Source organism: Chlorocebus sabaeus, chromosome 3, assembly GCF_047675955.1.
Source record: "Chlorocebus sabaeus isolate Y175 chromosome 3, mChlSab1.0.hap1, whole genome shotgun sequence".
Lineage (NCBI taxonomy): Eukaryota > Metazoa > Chordata > Mammalia > Primates > Cercopithecidae > Chlorocebus > Chlorocebus sabaeus.
The window spans coordinates 92,061,819-92,084,719 of NC_132906.1; the positions used below are offsets into that span (position 1 = coordinate 92,061,819).

Consider the following 22,901-nt stretch of genomic DNA (forward strand, 5'->3'; position numbering starts at 1 on the left):
CAGCAGATTATTTCAGAGGTCAACAGGGTGAACTATGGCTGGGAAATGGACCAACACAAAATAGACGCTGGTGGATATCGTGGAGGTTCGGGAAGGGTGGGACTCATGATGTGTTCAACAAGGCCATTAGAAACCTGGGTTGAGTCTGTGTCCCAGGAAACGTCCACTAGTGGGTCCCGGTGTGGGACCCACCCGCGGCCCCCACCCCAGGAGCATGAGAGCAGGGTTCCCCCTTCCCCTTCTGGCTTTCTGCTCCACTCCCAGACCCTTCTTCTCCATCACCCAACGTGTTCCTGGAAGGGCATAGAACTTATACTAGGAGGGGACCTCCAAGTTAGGCAGGGGGAGAGGCTGGAGGACGTGAATGGCCCCACAGTCCAGGCCCATTCACCTGATCTCGGCTCTGTGGGGGTGAACATGGTTGAGTTGCCCTTTTTGTGAAGAGGTGGTAGCTGCAAGTATGGACAACTTACATGTTGAACAATTTATATACTAATCGAAGTCATCTCACTTTTTCCCTTGGTTTTTGGTTTCTGGGGTCTTCTAAGAGGGGAGAGTGACTCATGTCCTTTGCCCACTAGCAGGTGGCCTTGGTTTCAGTGCTGCTCAATGGATTCTAAGACAATATCCCAGGAACCTGCTGGTATCAGCCCAGCAGCACATTTTTGGGGTCTCTGGGAATGAGCTTGGGAAGGTGAGTGAAGAACAACTGAAAAAAATGAAGCGCATTTGTGGCTGAAGGTCATTTTCTGATGAATCACCATCGGGGGAAGCTATGGCCGCTCTTGCAGTGATCAAGTGTCTGCCGCCTGGATTCTTTTCTGGCACGTCAGATCCACAGCTTCCAAGAAAGTGCTACTGTCTTACATGACAAAGTAATATTTGGCTCAAAGAAATCACTGCCAAACTGAGCAGCCAGTAAATTCTATGACAGCATTCACCATAATTCCCAAATGTAAACCAGATAGTGCATTGTCATTCATAACCAGCGGACTGTCAGAAATCAGAGAAATGTTGGAGAGGCCTGCAGAAGCTGATCTGCTGCCCCTACGGACACTGATGGCCTCCTTCATCGACGCAGATGCGGGGAGAAGTGGGCGAGGTGTAGTCCCCAAGCAGTCCCGGGCTGAGAGCCTGCACAGGACTGGAAAGACACATCAAGGTTCACAGGTTGTCTGGTCTTAAGGAAGTGACAGCGTAAGCAGGAGCATATCAGTATATTCACAGCAGTACCCTGCATGCAGTTCTGTTTGCAGATGGACACCTCTCACTCTTGCATGACTGGCTCCAATAGAAGCAAAACTCAGGTCTATCCTAGAGCACATCGCAGCGGAAGTTTCTCTGTGGGGGATGAGCTTCGAAAGTAATTGTAATTTAATTAGAAATTTAGATGTAAGTACCTGGTTTTTTTAGTGGGACTTTTTTTTTTTCTTGGTCATTTATACATTAGCCGAGATGCTTTTCCTACTACAGTGCCAGAAGTTAACTTCTAATAGAATCCATACATTTTGTTCTCTTTCATGTCTTTTCTCCGTTACCTATTCTTCACACTTCTAAATTTAAGAAGTATAGATGTATACATCTGTGCGTGTGTGTGTATGTCTCCTTGGCGGCAATCCTAATTCCTTTGGTGATTACTAAACACTTGAGGACTGGTAAACTGTGAGGAATTGAATCTTGCTGGCTAAAAGGTAGAGGACCGGAGTCTGCCTTGCTCCCCTTATGCCTTCAGGGGCCCGGCAGGGTCTCCTGCTCCTGGGGCTCATCCTGCAAGAGGTGGCTGGTATCCAAGCAGCCCACCCCGATTGCCTCCCCAGGGAAGAAGGCAGGGCAGCTATGAGGCAATGCTTCTCCATGGTGCTGGGAATCTCTGTGGTATAAACCTGGTGGGATGGAGGAGATAATTTCAAATAATCGATACTTAGTTGCATTGACCATGAAACCAGCCCTTCACGAGCACTCTCTCTGGCCCAGGGCAGCACTGCACCCCTCCGGTGGGAAAGCCGGTGTGGGAGGGTCCACTCCTGCAGGGGAGGGCTTGGAGAAGCTCCCTCCTGGGACACTGAAGAAGTGAGCGAGGAAGAATGATGCCTCAGTTCAGTTCACCAGGAGAAACGCGGGAAAGGCCAGCGTAGCGAGGAGAGCACCACACAGTTGTGGAGATGTCAGCAGACACAGCAAGGGACCGTGGATGCGGGCTCCAGCCACCAGAGTGCAGGGTAGAGAGGAGCTGCACCTAGAAAGCCATGGCACAGGCAGCACCAGGAGGCCTGGGCATCACACCCGCAGACCCCAGTTTCACTCTGCAGGGAGCAGAGGGGCCTTCATGTTTTTACATCAGAAAGGGATTGGAGAGCACATTGGATTTCAGAATTTGAATGAAGGCAGCTAAGAGAGGGGATGCGTGAGGGTGCAGGAGGGTGGGGTACGCAGAGGCGATTCCAGAGTTAATGCAAGCAGGTAAGGAGGAAGTCCAGAGCCAGGAAGGAGGTGCTGGGAATGCAGAGGAAATGGCAGACCCCGGAGACGCTTGGCGGAAAGCCCATTGGAATCAGTGCCCTCCCAGTGCAGTGTGAGGACGGGGGTCAGCAATGTCCCCCCATGTCAGGTTCTGAAGCCCGGCTTAAGGGCCTTGCAATCCACTGAGTTAAGGAGCAGAGAAGGAAAGGGGGGTTGTTTCTGTTTTTTGGAGTTTTGCTGAGAGCAAGGTTGGAGGAAATGTAAGAAGTTCAACTTGAAACCTGCTGAGTTTAAAGTATCTCCAGACCCTCTAGACAGAGGCATCCAGGAATGAGGTAGGAGCTGTCCGCCTCTGAGCGTTCACTGAAGCCTCTTGGTGTGAATGAGGCATCCCACCTAATGAGTTCAGAGGGAAAGAGAGCAGCAAAACTCCAATGTTCAGCAGAACAGGAATCAGGAAGGGGCCAGAGGTGTGAGGAGAAACCCAGACGGGTCTGTGGCCACCAGAGGAACCCATTCCAGGAGGGAAGGAAGGCAGCCGTGCTGGGGCCACAAGGGTCCTCAGGGCAGGGAGGTGCCCTCACAGCTGGGGATGGTGGCGTTGCAGACCCTTGGAGAAGAATATCAGGCCAGAAACCAGCTCACCATGGTGTGAATGGCGGGCAGGAAGTGGCTTTGGAATATGTCCAGGTTATATTTGAATAGAGAAAAATTTCCCCCATCACCATGCTTCCTGAAAAGAGAGTGAACCCGCACTCTGGGATGTGAGGGCAGGATAGTTGGCTGCACCGTCCCCAAGTTCTGCCCCTTCTCCCACTCCTGTCCAATGTCAGAGGTGTTGCCACTGCAGTGTATCCAAAGTTCTGGGCATGCAGAGCCGCCCTCTGGCCATTGTCGGGGTCATGGATCCTTTAGGAGTGAGGAAGCAGAATGTGTTGGTGTGAAAGGCCTTTCATATGGCCGGGCGTGGACACAGAAAGCAAGCTCCAAACATCCTTGAGGCATTGCTCCTGCCTGGCTGAACAGCACATTCACCAGTGAGACAAACTCAGGTCATAATGAGAACAGAAGATCACAACAGCCACATGACATGCGTACACACACACACACACACACACAGGCACACATGCACACAAATACGCACACATACACGCACATATACGCATGCACACACACATACACGCACATATACACATGTACATGTACACACACATGCACATATACACATACACGCACATATACGCATGCACACACACATACACGCACATATACACATGTACATGTACACACACATGCACATATACACATACACATGCACATATACACATGCACACACATATACACATGCACACATATGCACACATTCTTGCTCAAAAATTTCACAAAAACATCATGGGTGAAGATTTCTGGGAATAATCTTATTACAAAGCTGACCACTCAGGCTGTGGCGGATAAATCACAATATGGATATTCCAACCCCAAAGAAAGCAAGAATGTACCGTGATCAGCGCAGACCCACCCTAGGTCTCTAGTTTCCCTCTCCCCATGATGCTCCTTGCTGCCTAATGAACCGCGTGCATCTCTGGTGGTCTGCGCTGCTGCCGCTACACCTCTGCGAACACCAAATGCGCAGGAAGCGTATCGGGCGCAGCACGGCTGCACTCCATTGTTGCCTTCTATTTCATGGATGAAAACTGCTGTTGATTTCTCTTTTAACAAGTGCCGTCGGGAAGAACCAGTGTTCTGGAGGCTGTTTTCGCCTGTGTCATGAGAACAGGGCGCCAGCTGAGTCACTTCTCTGGAATGGACGTTAATGTCACTTGGTTTCCTCTTACCCAGGACCCCAGGCTTCATGTCTGGACAAATGAACCATGTATTATCTTTCCACCAGACTGAAGAAAGATCAGTTTCTTGCGGTTTGTTGTTCTTTTTTTAATTGCGGATGTCTGTTCAGCGTTTGCCCAAATAATCCTTCCAAACCGGGGAGTCTTAAGGGGAGCGCAGGATGTGCAGATAGCACCAGCCCTTTGTCAACCGGAGAGATGACAGACAATAACCCCGGCGTGGGGAAACCCGGCCCACACATACACCCCGTCCCAGGGCCAGCGTTAGGGCCATCACGTGGCCCTGGTAGCCAGTGGCTCCAGGACCAGCATCAGACACTCGGTGTTACTGTGGACAGTAGCTTTGCACAAATTCCTAGCAAGGTGATTTCCAAAATGTTAGATACCTTTAAAGACAGAGATGAGGAAGACCGAACTGGGATCTGGCTTTTACTCACCGCCATTTAACCTTCCTCACACCAAGCTTCAAGGCAACACGGAGCGTGAGACATCCGTGAGCAAGAAACCAGGCTGTTGAACCACTCACGGGCCACGTCCCCTGTCCCCTCGCAGGGCTTGCAGTCATCACACTCAAAGTCAGCCCAGGTTTTTCTCTAGGCGTTGTTGCCAAGCTTATAATTTCGCATGTTCACAGCCAAATGTATGTTTAGATACCTTAGGTTGCTGCTGACATCCTGAGGGTGTCCTCTGGCTGTAAGCAAACATAATTCTGATCGCTGGGAGACTCTGTTCGTGGATAGCCCCTTGGTGTTCAGTGACATGGACTCCAAGTTCACCATCTGATATGTGGGCTTCTGCCACTGGTGCTGTCGTATGGCACCTCCCTTAAACCTTCCCATTCCTACATAGTCCCCGGCACCTGTTCTTCATCTCCCCTATCTTTCCTTTTCTTTTTGACGTCAAATTCGAAGCCACTGACACACCCTTGTGTTTCCTTCACGACAAAATATGTCACTGATGTTACTGTTACATCAGTTTGGTTTCTTCAGAAATCAAAACAGTGACATCTTTCTTCCATCTGGTGAAAAGATAATCAGAGCTAATTTAACAGTAACGTCAGTTGTTTCCTAGAAAATGCAACCAGGTGATGTCAGTGAATATTTCCATTTCCCAAATAAAGAAACTGAGGCTCAGGGAAGGGCAGTGACTTGCATGTGGTCATAGAACTGGCAGAGCTGGGATTCAACCCAGGTCGCACTTCAGATCTGGACTCTTCCTTCTTGACCGCACGGGGCTCCAAATCCCATGAATCCGTGTTTAACTGACCAGTGTTAAATCACTTCGGTTTGTTCACAAACCTGATGGCCACCATTCTGCCCTTTTCTGCTCTCAGCTGCCTTCTTCCCGATGTTCTTAAGCCCTCACTCACCGCCTATGGGGTCACTGCGGGGACTTCTACCACTGTCTCCCGTGTCTCATCCCAGCTCCTATCTGTGGTCAGCACCCAGGCCTCCCTACAGGTCTTCTCAGCCACAACAGCCTTCTCCTGAGGAACCTGTACTTCCACGAGGTGGCCTCCTGATTTCCCACAACTCCCCTGGAACACACAGCTCGTCCTCTCCAAGGTCCGGCTAAACACTGCTTCGTAATATGCTTAACCAGCCAACCTTTTTAGCATGCAGAACTCCACAGCTGTTTAGAAAATCTTCCTAATGCAGCCTGTTTTCAACAACGAATCTGTTCAGAGAAGCTAGAGAAAGCATAGGTTATGTCTAAAGATTTCCCTGGAGTGTGTTAATATTTCAGAATATTAGCCTGCAGCTCCAGGGGCCTCCTCTGCATACCTTTTGACCGGCGTTGCTAAAAAGTAACAGAAATGACTTGTTTGGGTTTCACCTTCTTTTTCTACTCATCACTCTGAAGCAGGGAGGGGGATTAATGAGCCGTGAAATGGCTACAGTGGAGCAGGGTAGGGTTAAAGCAGAGAAGCAATGTTCTTGAATCACCTTTGCAGGACTGTGGCGGGCTTGGTTTTGTATGGATTTCCATGAACCCCAGACGTACATTGTTTATTTTCGCAGACAATTTGTCCATCTGCTTTTGGCTTAATTCCCGCTTCAGGAAGGTCAGTGGAAAAGATATATTCAGAATCTAAAGTCAGGTCTGTTCCTCACGGGAATTCTGTATGTGGATGACAATGCCCTGTGGAACTCTTGAAAAGCCCCATATGAATCCTCTCTTTTATACAGCAGCCGAACGGCTCAAACCTCTCTGTGCCTCAGTTTCCTCACCCATAAAATGGGTACAATGACAGTACCTACCTCGTAGACGTTTGTGAGGACTCCATAGGCTGACTGTTGGAAAGTGCTCCAAACTGAACCGCTCTAGAGCCTGAAAATGTCAGCTGCTGTTATAGCTTAGTCCCAACCAGGGGCCAAAGCTAATAACCTGAAACACTATCTCATGGACCTCTGCAATGGGCTGGGTCTAACAGGTCCGCCAGTACACAAATTTGGAACACTTTCCTTTAAGCAAGTCAAAGGGAAGGGAATCGTTGAACAAATCAGTGACTGAGTCTGTTCGCCACCCTGTAGAAAGGAAAATGGAATTTGATGTGCTCTTTTGACATCTTTGGAGCTCTGCAGTCAGGACTTTCCCCATGGGACGTGAGCTCCCCATGACAAATGAGGGAGCTGCCCTCTCTCCCACCGAGATGAGTCACTGTAACCCAAAACAATCTCAAAATCTTTGACATCACTGCCGCTTGCAAATCTGTGCCTCCAGCCAAGGGCCGGTGGATGCTACCGCCCGCCACCTCGTGTTCACCACCAGGACTGCACGTGACTACGAGTCTGCTGCCCTCATACCCCGGCACAGGAACGGTAAAAAGACCAAACAAAAACGTGTCTTTTTTGGACATAAGGTTGAAATCTGATTTTAAAACAGAGACATTCAGTAAGCATTAAACATCTTCCTTTTGTAGCTTTCTCACAGACCTACATTGGCAAACTCACCCCTTTCCTCCATAACCTTTAAGCCCTTGAGTCACAGTAGTTGCCCTGAATTGCTTACGCAGGTCTGGCTTATCACTGACAGTTGTCCTCAGAACACTTGGTTCAAATATTACCAGAACTAAATCTGGAGGAGGGAGTCCTGGCATTCCAGAGCCCTTGCCTCATTTTCTAGCGGGATCCCAGCAGATGGTCTGATTTATCTAATCAGATGCTGAGCGCAGGCCTCGCTGACCCAGCCCTCCTTTCCACAAACAAGTCTGGTGGTCTCCTTTTTTATGACTCCACTTGAGAGGCCTGGAAAACATTCTCCCTGATAATGCAGGTGATAAAACCAGATCATCTGGTGGAACGAACAATCAGAAATTCCACTGGGCGGACACAGGGCTTAGAGAAGAGTTGAGATTGTGGATGATGTTTTCCCGTAGATGAAGGTGAATGAAGGAATTGAATGGAGGGTGGGGGGGCCAAAGGAGAGGGTAAGTCCTCCACGGCATGAGCTGCTGATGCTCGACTTCAGAAATTGGGAAGTCATTATAATGGTCAGAAATGTGGTCTAAAAATAGAAGATTCCATGTGGAAAGAACATGAATTTTGGAGCCAGGCAGAGGGGGTAAATAGCAGTGCCATAATGCATGTGTTTTACAGGCAGCACATGGAGTGTGTTCTGTGTGTCGAATCCTGCAAGAGATGCTGGGGACAGAGTGTAAATGTGGGATGGTCCCTACCTCCAAGGGCCTCGCAGCCCCACAGGAAGTGTGGGTACAGAGATGTAACGTGGCAGTGCCCTGCAGTGTGCCTTGGGGAAGGAGCTCTGGCCGCCTCCTCCAGTTGTGAGGAGGGGAAGATGCCCCCAGAGAGCCCGTGCTTGAGTCACATCCTCTCGTGCCCTTGAGAGCCGCAGGCAGTGAGGGCTGAGTGTGCCATGGCCCCCAGGTTCCAGAAAAACTGGCCCAACCGCTAGGCACTCAGACTGGAGCGTGGAGCACACTGTGCCAGCATGGGAAGGGGTGTGCCAGGGCAGCAGGGGACAGAAAACCCCGAAGGCCATGGCGGGGTGGGGTGTGGTGACTCGCAGAGCCTGCAGAGCTGATGTGGTGGCTTGGGGGCAAAGCAGACAGGGCTCTCAGAGCCCCCCCTCCACCTTCCCTTCACAAATGAGACATGAGCTGGCAGTGCTCAGCTGTGGGGAGCAGCCCGGACCGTGACGTGGGACCCTCAGCGTGTGGGACCCTCGGGGCGTGGGAAGCAGGTGTTGCTGCATGCAGAGCACCACTGGGTCGAGGAGCTGTGGGTGAGAGGCTCATCTCTCGGGGCTGTCCCTTCACCTGTCTACGTGACAATTAGACACACCCTGTGACTCCCAAACCTGCCTGTGAATCTGAAGTGCTTGGGGGCCTTGCCGAAAACATCAGTTCCTGGCTGGGTGGTGGCTCATGCCTGTAACCCCAGCACTTTGGGAGGCTGAGGCAGGAGGATGGCTTGAGCCCAGGAGTTTGAGGCTGCAGTGAGCTATGATTATGCCACTGCAGTCCAGTCAGGCAACAGCAAAACCCTGACTCAAAAAATATGTATTACATATATATAAATTCCCTGTCCTTTTGTGGGTCGTCAGCATGATGCCGGGGCGTTCACACTCATGTGTGAGACATGCCTCTCTCACAATTTGTTAAGATGTCAGCACATGACCCATCTCACATGAAAAACTTAGAAAGAAAAAAACAAGCGAAAAGAAAAATACATATGTAAATTCTTCCCAGGCTCCTTCCCTTGACTCCCAAACTGCTAGACCAGAAAATTCACAAGGTCTGAGACTGAGACTCCCCATAGTTGGTACTTTGGCGGCCAGCGCAGGCCAGTCCTGGGACAGGGACCACTTCAGAGCGATCACCCGGAACCCTGTTAAAATTCAGGATAGGAGAGGGCCCAAGCGCCCTGATTGCTAATGAGCCCCCAGGTGACTCTCAAGCTGCTGACCCCCGATATCTCTCTCAGACACCCCAGATGCTTCTGAGGTCCCTTCCAAGTCCAACATTTTATGAAGCCTTTGGGAAAGTAATCGGTTATCAATGCAAAGAGCGGAGATGTCAGTGTGAAAGGTGATACTATCTTGGTCTAATTTCAAATGGCTGTCACTGTCTGTAATCTATAAGACTCTTGCTAGGGAATGAGGCTCATGTTTGCGTATTAAGGAAGACAAAGGTTGTTTTTGTATCGTAATGTATGAGAAAGAAATATTCTTTTATCCAAAATAAAATGAATCTATACTCTAGGTAAGAACTTTGGAGCCGTGTTTCTCTTTAGTTTCTGTATGGTAGGATTTTTTTGGTTAATTATCTTTTTCCCCTGTCTTTCTGTAGCAGCAACACGCCAGGTGAATCTCACATGCATTGTGCTAAGTAAAAGGAGCCAGGCTCAAGACTGCACACTGTATGGTTCTATTTCTGTGAGTGTCTAGAAAAGGCAGACTACATGGCGGGAGAAACATGAGGGATGGACCAAGGTTTGGAGAAGGGACCATTTGATGACAAAGGGGCAGCACCCAGAATGTGGGTTGATATGGAGCTTTTCTGTCTCTTGCTAATAATAGTGGTGGTTACACAACTCTGCATTTATTAACGACACACCAAATAACACACCAAAAATGTGAATTTTATTATATGTAAATTAAAAGATAGAATATTTTTTAAAGGAGGAAGAAAACGAAGTCGAACTAAAATAGCAGATAAGTAGGCAGTAGCCAAAGGAGAAGGACAATGGTGGTTATCAGGCATTTTCTAACAACAGAAAAGTTGGAGTTCTATTTAAAGCATGTCCTATTCAGGAACATTTCAAATAAAGATAAGAGGGGAAAAATGCTGTACATCACAGCCAGTTCAAACCCCCTCCCCATGCCCACCGCTCCACCCTTGGCTCATAACCTTTTTTCTTAGTTGGCCAATGTGGTGGTTGCTTGTTTTATCATAGCAGAACCAATTCAATATAATGCTAACTCCAAGAATGTTTTTCTCTCATATATATAGACTGCTTTTCAGTCTAAATGCAAAATAGATATAACTTTTGGTCCTGTCCTTGGGCTATGCCACAGATACTGAGCAGTCACCCTGGAAGACAGGCGGCCTGCTTGCTCAACTCACCGGGAGCCCGCCTTTGGAAAGCTGCCCACACACCTTTCCTCTCTGCTTCCACCTGGGGCAGACTCTCCGGGGCTGTTAGCTGCTTACTACCTGCAGAGGCGCGTGGGGTCATGGCAGGCACATGGTGCAGTGGGAGCACACCATCTCGGCCGTGAGTCATGCCATGCTCTTGGGTGTGAAGATGACCTAAGAATACCAGGAAAATATTGGCACGTGCAGTTGGCACATGAAAATTAGTAACCCGCGAGTGAGGTCATCAGTATAGACAGTTAACTCTTGTAATTGCCAGTCATCGTGTAATCCTGGTAGCTCAGTAGCTGTCCCCTATGCTAATTGTCACTCTCTAACCATGTAAGTGGAGGCCACCACCACAGCATCCGTTACTTCTTCCAGACTGCGTGAGGGTGATGCTCTGGGCATTGAAACACGGCATGTCAGCGGTGCTAAATTAGAAAGAGCGTTTCATGCCCATTCGAGGCCTGACAGCCAAAGCTCTCTGCACATGGAGCCTGTGACTCCAGAATCGACTTCCTCCTGGCCCCTTCCTCAGGTGCAGTCTGGGCTCTCAGGGCCCTGAACTCATCCACAATCAGACTCCAAGACTTCTTAGAGGACAAGCGGGCTTAGGAAATCACGTCAGTCTCTTACACAATGATTCACATTTAGGCAAATGAAATGTCTTTATTGCTAAAAGCACAGAGGTAATAAAAGGCTTTCCCAGAAAATCAACTTTTCCAACACATGCCAGGCAACATCATATCCAGACTATAAAAAGTTTGGGCTAAAAGCCATTGAGCACAACTGCCCATGTGCTGCCTATTTTTAGAATAAGGAGCAGGGGTTTTCAGACACTGATACTATGGGTGGGGAAGAAGAGATCATCCACTTTTTCTCTGCTTTAAAATGTACACCTACCCCAGTCAAATCATTTCAGAGAAAACTATATAATAGCATCTTAGAATTATAGGTGGTACCTTCTGAGATCTGAAAATTTGTCTATGGAGATAAAGCATGACAGAAACCAGTGGCTTCCCTGACTTCGCCTTCACTCCTGAATCTAATTCGGTCCTGACCCACTTTCAGTTCTCCTGCCCTGTGGGCTGTGCCCCAGACAGTTTCTCGAAATTTCTGTCAGGATCACCGTCAGACAGACCACATTCCGTACAAGGAAAGCTAAGTCTTGATTTCTTCAGATTATTTCCCTGGCAGACTTTTCTTTTTTTTTTTTTTTTTTTGAGACAGAGTCTTACTCTGTCACTAGGCTGGAGTGCAGTGGCGTGATCTCGGCTCACTGCAACCTCCGCCTCCCGGGTTCACACCATTCTCCTGCCTCAACCTCCCAAGTAGCTGGGACTACAGGCGCCCGCCGCCACGCCTGGCTCATTTTTGTATTTTTAGTAGAGACAAGGTTTCACCATGTTGGCCAGTGATCCGCCCACTTCAGCCTCCCAAAGTGCTGGGATTACAGGCGTGAGCCACCCCGCCCGGCCCCTGGCACACATTTTTAAAAAGCATTCGGCTAGACGGTTTTTTCCAAATGTCACTTTAAAGGTGTACACTCTCCTTCCTTTTCTAACTGTTCTGTATCGCGTAAGCTCCCTTGCAGGAATACCTGGAAGGGACATAATCTCAGCCACCGGGCAGCATGCCTGTGATGTTATGTTACGGTTTGTCGTCTTCATCTTTGCCTTTACTCAGCTCCTCTTTTGTTTGTTTGTTTTTCGGTCAAGGTTATTGAGGCATAATTGACATACAAGTCATTGAATATTGACAAATGTATACAACCATAGAACCACCAGAATCATGCCATAGAGCGGGTCCTTTACCCCAGAAACTTTCCTTGTACCCTCTCAGTTAGTCCCTCCCCTCCACCTCCAGCCCTGGCAGCCACTCGTCTGTTTTCTGTCTTTAGTTTCGCCTTTTCTAGAACGTCATAAAAATAGCATCCGACAGTAAGTAGCATTTTGTGTCTGGCTTCCTTCACATAGCAGAATGCCTTTGAGATTCAGCTTTACTGCTGCACACATCGGGCACTTGGTTCTTTTTTTATTGCCGAATAGCAATCCCAGGAGTAAGCTCATTTAATAAAACCAGGATGAACACTCTCATACGGGTCTTGGTGTGGACATAGGCCTTCATTTCTCTTAGGTGTATACCTAGGAGTGGGATTGCTGGGTTCTGTGAACTTTAGAAGAAACTGCCAAACTGTCTTCCGAAGAGGCTGCACCCTTTTGCTTTCCTGCCGGCAGCCAATGGAATTCAAGGTGCCATCCTTCCCAGCTCTTGGCGTGGCCACCTTTTTCTGTGTATATTCACCATTTTAGTCCATCACAGTTACAGCTCTCTGTGGATTTAATTTGCTTTTCCCTAATGACCACTGAAGTTTAGCATCTTTTCATGTGTACAACTTCTTTGGTGAAGTGTCTGCTCAAATCTTTTGCCAAATTTTGCAGTTGGGTTGTTCATTTCTTTAGTATTGAGTTTTGAGAGTTCTTTATATGTTCCGGAAGAAGTTGTTTATCAGATATGTATTTTGCAAATATGTTTCCCAGTCTGTCCCCTGCCTTTTTATTTTTAACAGTATCTTTTGACAATCAAACCTTTTTAACCTAGCCAACTTTTTCTTTTATAGGTTGTAATCTTTGTGTCTTATCTAAGAAATCTTTGCCTAATCCAAACTCACAAAGATTTTTCCCTGTGTTTTCTTCTAGAAGTGATATAGCTTTAGCTCTTACATTTAGGTCCATTTTGAGTTAAGTGTCTGCATATCAAGTGACATAAAGGTGAAGGTGAAGGTGTGTTTCTTTACATGTGGATGTTATTTACTTTGTATTGACACTAGTGCTATAGTCTGCATCAAATAATTTTGGAGGGCAGAAATTCTAAGGGTCCATATCATTCTACCTCATATAACTGAAATTCTTAATAAATAGTACCCAGGGGTGGTACAAATGTTTTATATACTAAATAAGAAAGTAGAGATAGAAGGTGTCCAATTTAACCTCAGCTCTGTGTTGCATGGAATAGGCTGCTGATAACTGTCTGTGTAATATACTGTAGAAATACTAGCCTTTACATTATTGTTACCTTGGAACATGCTACTAATTTCTTCTTGCCAGGGTAGTCTAAAAATTGCTCAGAAATGCTAACTCACTATCCTTAAGAACAATGAATATTTCTAAATTGTGGCTGGTGGAATTATTTTTCTAGAGCCTAAAAACTAGTCCTTTCTGCCTTTTGGGACATTTTACATATTTCAAATGTGTGGCAAAGAGCTCACAGAAATTAACTAGGACTTAGGTTGGAATCCCCGGAGGATCACCAGGAATTGCAGCTTTGGACAGGCCTTGAAGGTCTGGAACACACTGCGGAAGGGAGGGAGGGTCCGCCCTGGGGAATGGAGAGGATATGGGCGTCTGCTGGGCGCCAGTGCCCATAAAAGGTGAGACAGGAAGAGTCCGCTTAGGAAGGAGAAGGGATTTCCTACTATTCAGATTTCGGCTGGTAAGTCATGAAAAGCTCATTCTTATTCTACCAGTAAAATACTGTACTGTAGATTAAAAATCCTGATGTGTAGTGAAGCAAGTTTTATCCTAGGCAACATTGTTTTTATCCTTCTCAGATAAATGAAACTCTTTCTACTCCCTTACCCAAGGCATATTTTAAGGTTAATGACCAATGAATGGAAACCACAGGGTTGTGTGATGTGGGGCCCTGATGAATCATCCATCTGTCCACCTTTGTTGAAGTCTGAAGCTGTAGAGCTACACTGCATGTGCCCGTATCTGAACATCTTTTGCCTCTTTTCTCAGAAGTGAAATTCCCCAATTCATGAATGCTGGAGTGTCAGGACCCTGAGCGCATTCTCTCCACAGTCGTGGTATTTGAGTAATGTGGGTTCAAGTCTGGATTTGTTGTCTCCGCCTTTTCAGACTGCAGCTTCCAAAACCAACCCGGATGTCCCATGTGCGCTCCAGCCATGACTTCAGACAGGGAAAAGCAATGTGCAACCCCCGCCGTCCTCACAGTAATCAAAATGGATTCTGTCTTGTAGATATCACTGAAGTACAAGGCCAAGACTGATTTAATTAGAAGTAATATTTAACCCACATAAATACTATGTGTTCCTCTGCATGACCCAGTAAGCCAGACCTTTCTACTGAGCTCCAACTCCACGCTTAAGAGGTTCTTCTTATTGAAAGTCACCTGTCTCTTCCCTCAAGAATGCCAGGATGGGGTTATGGTGGTCTCGTGTGGTGGTTCTCAAACTTTTGTATACCAAGGAGTCTCCTGGGGATCAGTTCAAATGCGGATTCGGGAGTTCTGGGGCCAGGCCTGAGACTCTGCATTTATAGCAAGCCCCCAGGTGACACTGACACAGACCTCCCTTGGAGCAGCAAGGGCCTGGTGGAGTCAGCCAGCGCCCCAGAGCTGAGTGCACCCCGGCCAGCCCTGACACTGGTCCTGTCTGAGCCCCTGTCCTCTCTCCTCTCCACGGGAGTTCATGTCACTGCATGCAGTTGCCGTGGGGATAAAATGAGAGAAACCATGTTTAAAACCTGTAACAACACATCATCTCAAAAGACACAAACAGTTAAACGATACTGTTCATTATCCTGTTTCCTAGGAAATGGTACCTTTACATGGTCTGGTGGTGGGATCAGGGTGGGGGACAGGGGACATGACATAACCACTCTGGTCCACAGCGTCTGCTGGCTTCTGAGAAGTACTTTGTGGAAATATTGTTCTCAAGGATGTTGGAGGGATATTAGGAGCTTTAGAAATTTTGAAGCTTTTGAGATTTATGCAAAGATGTTTAAACAGACTCTCTTCACTTTCTGGGAGTAATTTTTATTTTTAATGTCACTTATCAGAAAAGGAAAGAAAGAGATGAAAATAACTTTTCCCGTCGGGACTTTCTGACTGAGGATGGAAGTTGATAAGGACGATGATTAGCACAAAGGAAAACCCTTGGCATGTACCTGGTCCTCCCAGCTGCTCTTTATAGATGCACCACACTTCCTTAGTGGGCAGGAAATCCTGGGGAAAAGCTCCATCCTGAGGACCAAGAGTGGCCTCCTCGGGCCACACTGTAAATGTCCATTTAATCCCAGCAATGCAGGCTTTGCATTGTGCACAGCAGTGAGGGCTCCATCTGGGAGGACTGAGGTCTAACTCGCATTCTGTCCAGGCTCTTCCCGGCCCTCTCTCAGCGGGGAAGCTGGATGGAATTCTGTGAAATGTCCCATCTCCTCAGAAGCTCAGGATGGACTGTTTAGAAGTGATGCCATCTGGACACTCACTAGAATGGCTATAGCCCAAAAAGTGGAAAATCACAAGTACTGGTGAGGATACAGAGGAATTGGAACCTTTGCGCATTGCTGGTGGGAATGTAAAAGGGTGCAGTCAGCGTGGAGAAAGAAATTTAGCAATACTTGTGCACACATATTTATAGCAGCATTATTTAGCAGTTCCACTCCTAGGAACACACCCAAAAGAATTCAGAACAGAGACTCAAGTAGTCACTCATACACACATATTCACAGCAGTGCTATCCACAGTAGCCAAAAGATAGAAACACCACAGATGTCCAGGAACAAATGAATGAACCCATTGTGGTCTATCCGTACAGTGGAATATTATTCAGCCATCAGTGAATGAGGTAATGAATCCCAAAAACATGATCACTGAAAGAAGCCAGACACAAAAGGTCACACATCGTATGATTGATTCTGTTTATCGGTAAATCCGTAGAGACAGAAAGCAGAGTGGTGGTTGCCAGGGGCTGGGAGGAAAGGGAATGGGGAGTGATTGATTAATGGGTTTGGAGCTTCCTTTTGGGGTGAGGAAAATGTTTTGAAACTAGATAGAGGTGGTGGCTGCACAACATGGTGAATGGATTAAAAGCCACTGAGTTGTATCCTTTAAAATGGTTAGCTTTATGTTAAGTGAATTTCACTTCAGTAAAAAGAAAAGGTTACAGCATGCTCCAGAAAAGGGAAGACTAGAGTTTTTCATTCCAAAGTCAGACTCCCTAACCAAGAAATAAAGATGAGAAAGGAGTTTACTGACAATGAAAGGAAAATGAGCACATGATGTGGTTAGCCACTTTCCCCCATCAAAGGGAATTGAGGAAGGGTTAACGAAGGCAGATAAGAATGTGGTTTTTATCAATAAGACGTGCATATTTCCATTTTGGTTAGTAGCAGATGTTCCCTTTGAGTTAGCTGTATGAAATAATCCCACTGGTCACTGCTGCTTGTTTGGTTGGCTAAAAAATAATAATCCCACTGGATAGATATGTAGTTTATGGGCAATAAAAGTTAACAGTCCTGATAAGAAACATTTTATCCCCCAGAAGACAGCCGGCAGACACTAACAAACCGCAAGCCTCAACATAGTGAGGGGAATGTAGAGCTTCGTGGCATAGTATGTAATCTTAAGAAGGGTATAGTCTAGCATAGCCACAAACTAAACAAAAATGAGCACCACTGGGAAGGACCCACAAAAGTTGGAATCAAAACATGCTTTGTTCCCAAACTTACAACAAATGTCGGGTAGGAAACCACTAAGCATTGGAGATGGGACGAGCCTGGGATATCGTGCGCCCAGGGCCAGGGCCACCCATCTTCCATGAGTCTCCTCACCTAGGTAGAAAGACAGTGGCAATAGCTTCCACTGTAGAATGTTCTCCAAAGACACTAAAGTGCCCAGGCTTCACTATGACTCAGGAGGCCTGAGATCAGGCCGCCCGAGGTGACTACTGATGTGGCATTGACGGGACCCCTCTGGGACACATGGAGGGTAGAGGAGAACCCACCGTCTCTAAAACTCAAACTCTGACTTCGGTCCAGATCAGGTTACCCTGTGGGAGATTTCCCAGCTCCCCTTGGTTTGAGGGGACAGGGGTCCCAAGATTGAGGATACATCATCTTCCATCCACAGCCTTAATCTGCGTGGATAGTTTCCACCCCAAAAAATCGTCTTAACTCCTTCCCCTGATGCCTGGAGTCTCACATCTCAAGGAATTGCCATTGAGGAACCGTAATGAATTTGGAGATGAGATCTCCCCACACCCCTCCGTGCTCCTGCCTCGATGACATTAACATTGTACCCTGGGCTGCGTTTTTAAGTTCCCATTTCACTTCAACAGTGTGGATTGCTGAGAATGGCATTATGAACATTCTGTGAAGACAGACACTTCTCAGCTGAACAGTTTATGCAGGAAAAGTGACCTGGAGGCAACAGAAGAAAAGCCTAGAAAAATGGCTTAAGTCCCCCTCAATCTCAGGGTGAGAAAGGAATTTGACATTTCATAGCAAATGGGGCTTGGCAGGTAAAGGTGCCATGTGATGAATCAGTAGCAGACTCATTCGTCTCAAGAGGAAAGCAGGACGTACATTTTTTTAAGTTCGGGCTAGCCTGTCAAATGTTAAAATAGAACTATAATACAATAGTTGGTTCCATCCATAGGAGAGACAGAACTCTCCCTCCCCTCTTTTCTCATTTTTAAAACATTTTTATTGTGGTAAATTTATTTTTAATTTTTTTAATGTAACATTTTAAATTTTTTGTTAAAATATATGCATAAAAATTTATGCATAAAAATATGCATACGTCCTCACTTATGAGTGGCAGCTGAACAATGTGAACCCGTGGACAGGGGAGGGGAACACCACACCCCGGGGCCTGTGGGCGGGTGGGGGGACGGAGAGCATCAGGACAAACAGCAAATGCAGGCTGGGCTTAACACCTAGGTGATGGGCTGGTATTTTATTGTATTAAGTTCCAGGGTACTAATAAAGTAATACCATCGTAGTTACCCTTTGGGTCATATTGACGTGTCTGATTCAGTGGCATTAAGTTCTTTCATGTTGTTGTGCAGCCTTCACCACTAATCCATCTCCAGAACTTTCTCATCTTCCCAAACCGAAGCTCTGTCCTCATGAAACACTGACTCCCCCTGTCCCTCTCAGCACGGCCGGCAGCCCTCATGCTACTGTCTGTCTCCGTGGATTTGACTGTTCTAGGGACTGCATCTAAGGGGACTCTATACAGGATTTGTCCTTTCGTGACTGGCTCATTTCACTCAGTACAGAGTCCTCAAGGTTCTTCCGCGTCACAGCCTAGGTGACTACGTCCTTCCTCTTTAAAGGCTGAGTGCTGTTCCATTGTGTGAGTGTCTGTCTATTGTTGGACACTTGAGTGGTTTCTACCTTTTGGCTGTTGTGAATCACGCTGCCGTGCACAGAGCGTACCAGTGCTAGCCCCTGCTTTCTCCATACCCAGAGGTGGAATCGCGGGATCCTGTAGTGATTCTCTTTTTTAATGTGTTAAGGAGCCGCCAGAGTTTTCCAAAGCAGCTACACCATTTCACATTCCCACCAGCAGCACGCAGAGGTTCTGATTTCTCCACATCCTCACAAATACTTACAATTTTTTTTTTAATAATAGCCATCCTATTTAGTTTGGACAAACATTTTTATATGTTTCAGACGCTCTTTTTTTTCCCTCTGTGTGAACAAAAGGAGAGATTAACCACTTAAACATCTGAGGGTCACTTTGATATCTGAATGCAATATACATTTCCACACCTACTGTATGCATTATATTGAGAAAAATAGAGATAAAATTGTAGAAATTCATTTGGAAAATTTTTTATACTGAAAAGGCCTTCAAAAAAAAAACCCAAATAAGTTAATTATTTCATCCCAACCCAGTATTATCATTTCACAATGACATGACTTTAGAAATTTGGGATCATTTTTTTCTCACATTCCATATTTTCTCTTCTTAAACTCTGTGACTTCTTTTGTTAGCTATCATGGCAGTAGATGGTGGTTTACATATAATGTTCCCTGTAGATTATAACTCTTTAAAAACAAACAAAAAAAGTAGTTTTGAAAGTAACCATAACTGATCATGAGTATTTATTGTGATTAATTGAGGAAATTGAACCTCTGTTGTTCCCACAGGGTCAGCCTGGGCCAGTGGGCCCCCAGGGGTACAACGGGCCACCAGGATTACAAGGATTCCCAGGACTGCAGGGACGCAAAGGAGACAAGGGTGAAAGGGGAGCCCCCGGAATAACAGGACCCAAGGGTGACGTGGTACGCACCGCTGTTGTATTCCCCTGGCCTCACGAGGGTGGCGGGTATCTCAGCCGTGGTTAATTTCATTTGCTTTCTCCATAGGGAGCAAGAGGCGTTTCTGGATTCCCTGGTGCCGATGGAATTCCTGTAAGTTTTATGGAAGATTGGAATTGTAAATCATTGCATGCATTCTAGGCAATACATTTGTGACTTAAAGAAACATTTTGAATGAGACCTCCTTTTTTGTTTATAACATAAAACATGTGGGGGCTATACGTGCGTATTCTCCCCACGGAATTCAGTCAGACAGTGAACAAATTGTTTGCTTTGTAAAGGTCCTTATAGACTTGGCTTCAGAATTGAGACCACTTTACTAAACTGTGCATTGTTTGGGAATAAAAAGCTAGAGTGCTATCCAGATATATGCCCTAAAGAGCCAGTCTTGCGATCTCGTTTGAACTATAGAGCAACCTGCATATAAAGTCATTCAGCCAAGAGCATGGGCAGAATGAAGCCCTGCCGAGCATTCGTGCTGCTTCTCAAGTTCTTTACAGCAACCTCACGTAAAACAAGAAGAAGAAAAGGCATGGTTTGTTCATGAGAAAAATCTCAAAATGCAATAAAATGTGTTTTTATAACCTAGTTTACTTTACTTCTTGTGGCATAAAAAAATAAACAAAACAGCCTGACTCACAGCCTTCTTCACAGGGACCCACAAGCAGATTTCCCAGGGCTGGCTTCCTGGCCAGACCTGACCTCAGGGATCAATGTGTTTATCGCACATTCTGACCCGCCTCCCATCCGGCTACTGCTGTGGTTCTGAGACATCTGCTCCACAAACCTCACACATATACGCATATGTGTGTGCCCGTGTCCTGCAGAGGCAGGTTCTGTATCCCCACACACGCACACGCACAGGGAGAGGGTCTCTGTTCCTAGGCTGCACGAGTAGGGCCATGCCTTGCAGAAGAGAAGGAGGGAATGAGTGAGTAAGGGGCAGTCCCAGAAAACTTATGCATTTCCATCAGATCTTTAGTCCCACTGTCAAGGAGACATCTGCAGAGCAGAAGGAGACAGGGCAAAATAGAGGAAGTCGCATTTGCCAAGACAAGAGCTGCAAGCCAGTGATCTCGGGGTCACCTGAATGGTGAGCTCAAACAGACACCTGAGTTCACACAGCCCTGAACAAATAAGGAAATAACGTTCACATCAGTCTGAATCTTGAGAAATGGACAGACATGAATCTGCACCTTCCAAAGATTGAACAAATTAGGAAAGTATTTTCATATTAATGGTCTGAATCTAAATCACACATTTTTAAACTACTCTTTTGAACTCTTCAGAATGTCTTTCAGTTTTGTCTCCAGCTGAAATCTGAGTTATAATGGAGTGACATTATGGAAAGCAATTGCAACTCATCTGTACCAGGTTTCCTTCATGTTTCCACTTTATACTCATTTAATATCAGAGGCAAATGTCTCACAAACTAGGGAGGAACTAATCATAATTTGGAGGAATGATTGTGGTTAGCAGGTGAGGACCATTTTCTACAGAACCTGCTGCTCAAAGGATCCAGTCTCTCTTAACTGCAGAACTCTGATACTACAAATTAAGTTAACATAAATGTCACCTGCCATAAGTAATCAGTTAATGAATGTAGAGTTTGAGGGACCTGGATCATTTTAGCTGACTAAAAGTTATATATAAGAAGTGAGATGCAGTAAAGTCTTAGAGTGGTCTCATATCGCAGAGTATCTAATTTGATGTTCAGCAGAGACAGACATTTAACTCAATGGAACTGAAATTTTTCTTTGAAGCACAACTTCAAACTAAGATTAGGTTGACATGCCATTTCAAATAACTTAGATCAGTTCTAAGCAAGTAAGAAAGACCAACAGCAGACAAATAATAGGAATTTAAATGTTACAGTTCATTTTAAGCAAAAGCGTCACAGAATACTAAAAATCTGGAGCAGAACATGTGGAGAGCTGTTTTCTCGAGCTGAAGTGCAAGGGCCCATTATGTCTTTATTTCAAGGGCCACTAGCATGCCAACTCTGCAAACAGATCGAGAAGCTGCCCACAAATGGGGATTCCTCTGGCTCACCAGAGCGTTCTACTGAAGCCCGTCAGATCTCTCATCTGATGATACCAGTTCAACCAATGGCTGTGGACATCGGAAGCAAAGAGATGTGCAAATAAAAGTTCCACTTTTTTATTGTATTTCTTAATATCATTGAGGTTACCCAGGCTGGAGTGCAGTGGTGTGATTTTAGCTCACTGCAACCTCTACCACCTGTGCTCAAGCAATTCTCATGGCTCGGCCTCCCGAGTAGCTGGGATTACAGGCACTCGCCACCATGCCTGGCTAATTTTTGTATTTTTTGTAGAGTCAGGGTTTCACCATGTTGGCCAGGTTGGTCTCGAACTCCTGGCCTCAAGTGGTCCGCCTGCCTCAGCCTCCCAAAGTGCTGGGATTACAGGTATGAGCCACTGTGCCCAGCCAAGTTTGTTTCTTTATCTTGACATTTTCCAGATTCCTCAAAGTAAATATAAAAGACATCCCAGTGATCTCAAAAATCACTCTGGAACGTATGTTTGGTTTATTATCAAGAAAACTAAAAGTTTAACAATAACTACACAATAACAAAGCATGTAGCTAAATATCTATTGTTTAAAAAAACAGCAAAACAGGCTGTGGCCAGGTAGTGCATAAATTATAGATTATTAACCCAGCCCCTGAATCTCCTAGAACCAGCTTAACGCAGTGAAAATGCCCACAAATTTAGCCTGAGTCCCTCTAGTCACTGCAGACACTTGGCTGTGTTGCCTTTCCCCACCCCCAGACATTTCAGAAAACCTGACATGCTTCATAATTCGTGTTTAAAATCTAAAAGGTCGTGTTTCCCAAGAAAGCAAACAAGAGGCAATCAGTTCTTTTAAATATGGCAAGGCCACTGATAAAATCACGTTGTGGGTGTGTCTTCTCTGTTTAGGATCTGTGAAACTCACTATCAGTTAGATAAAGACCTCCCTGTTATCCCTGAGAAGGAGGTAGCTGCTTCTGAAATCTCTCCTAGAATTTTTAAAATGTACCTTTACTTGTTTCCTACAGGGATAAGGACCTTCCTGTTACCCCTGAGAAGGAAGTAGCTGCTTCTAAAATCTTTTCTAGAATTTTTGAAATGTAATTTTACTTGTCCCTGCTAATAGACAGTCACTCAACTAGTAAGACAGAAGAAACCCCAACAGTGTACTTCTTACCCAAGCCCACGTAAAGCAGAACTTTGCTTCGAAATCCTTTCCCTGCTTAGAACTATACCTTATGCCTTCACTGATTTAATCTTTCATTCATTCATTTGTTGACTTTTGAGGTGTCTTTTCCTTGGATTCATGCCGGGAATGTGGCTTATGAGAA

General features: G+C 46.1%; 1 protein-coding gene and 1 non-coding gene across 2 annotated transcripts in view; both read left to right on the plus strand.

Annotated features, from left to right (window-relative positions):
* The window catches only part of COL4A2 (collagen type IV alpha 2 chain), a 197,639-nt gene that overhangs the window by 97,152 nt on the left and 77,586 nt on the right, over positions 1 to 22,901 (plus strand). Inside the window, exons 5-6 of the mRNA XM_007960882.3 lie at positions 19,368 to 19,502; positions 19,587 to 19,631. Of these exons, the coding sequence (XP_007959073.3) occupies positions 19,368 to 19,502; positions 19,587 to 19,631 (180 nt within the window). The remainder of the gene's footprint in view (positions 1 to 19,367; positions 19,503 to 19,586; positions 19,632 to 22,901) is intronic.
* On the plus strand, positions 8,851 to 8,954 carry LOC119627608 (small nucleolar RNA U13). Its single transcript, XR_005243807.2, has one exon. It is a non-coding gene; the product is annotated as a small nucleolar RNA U13 (small nucleolar RNA).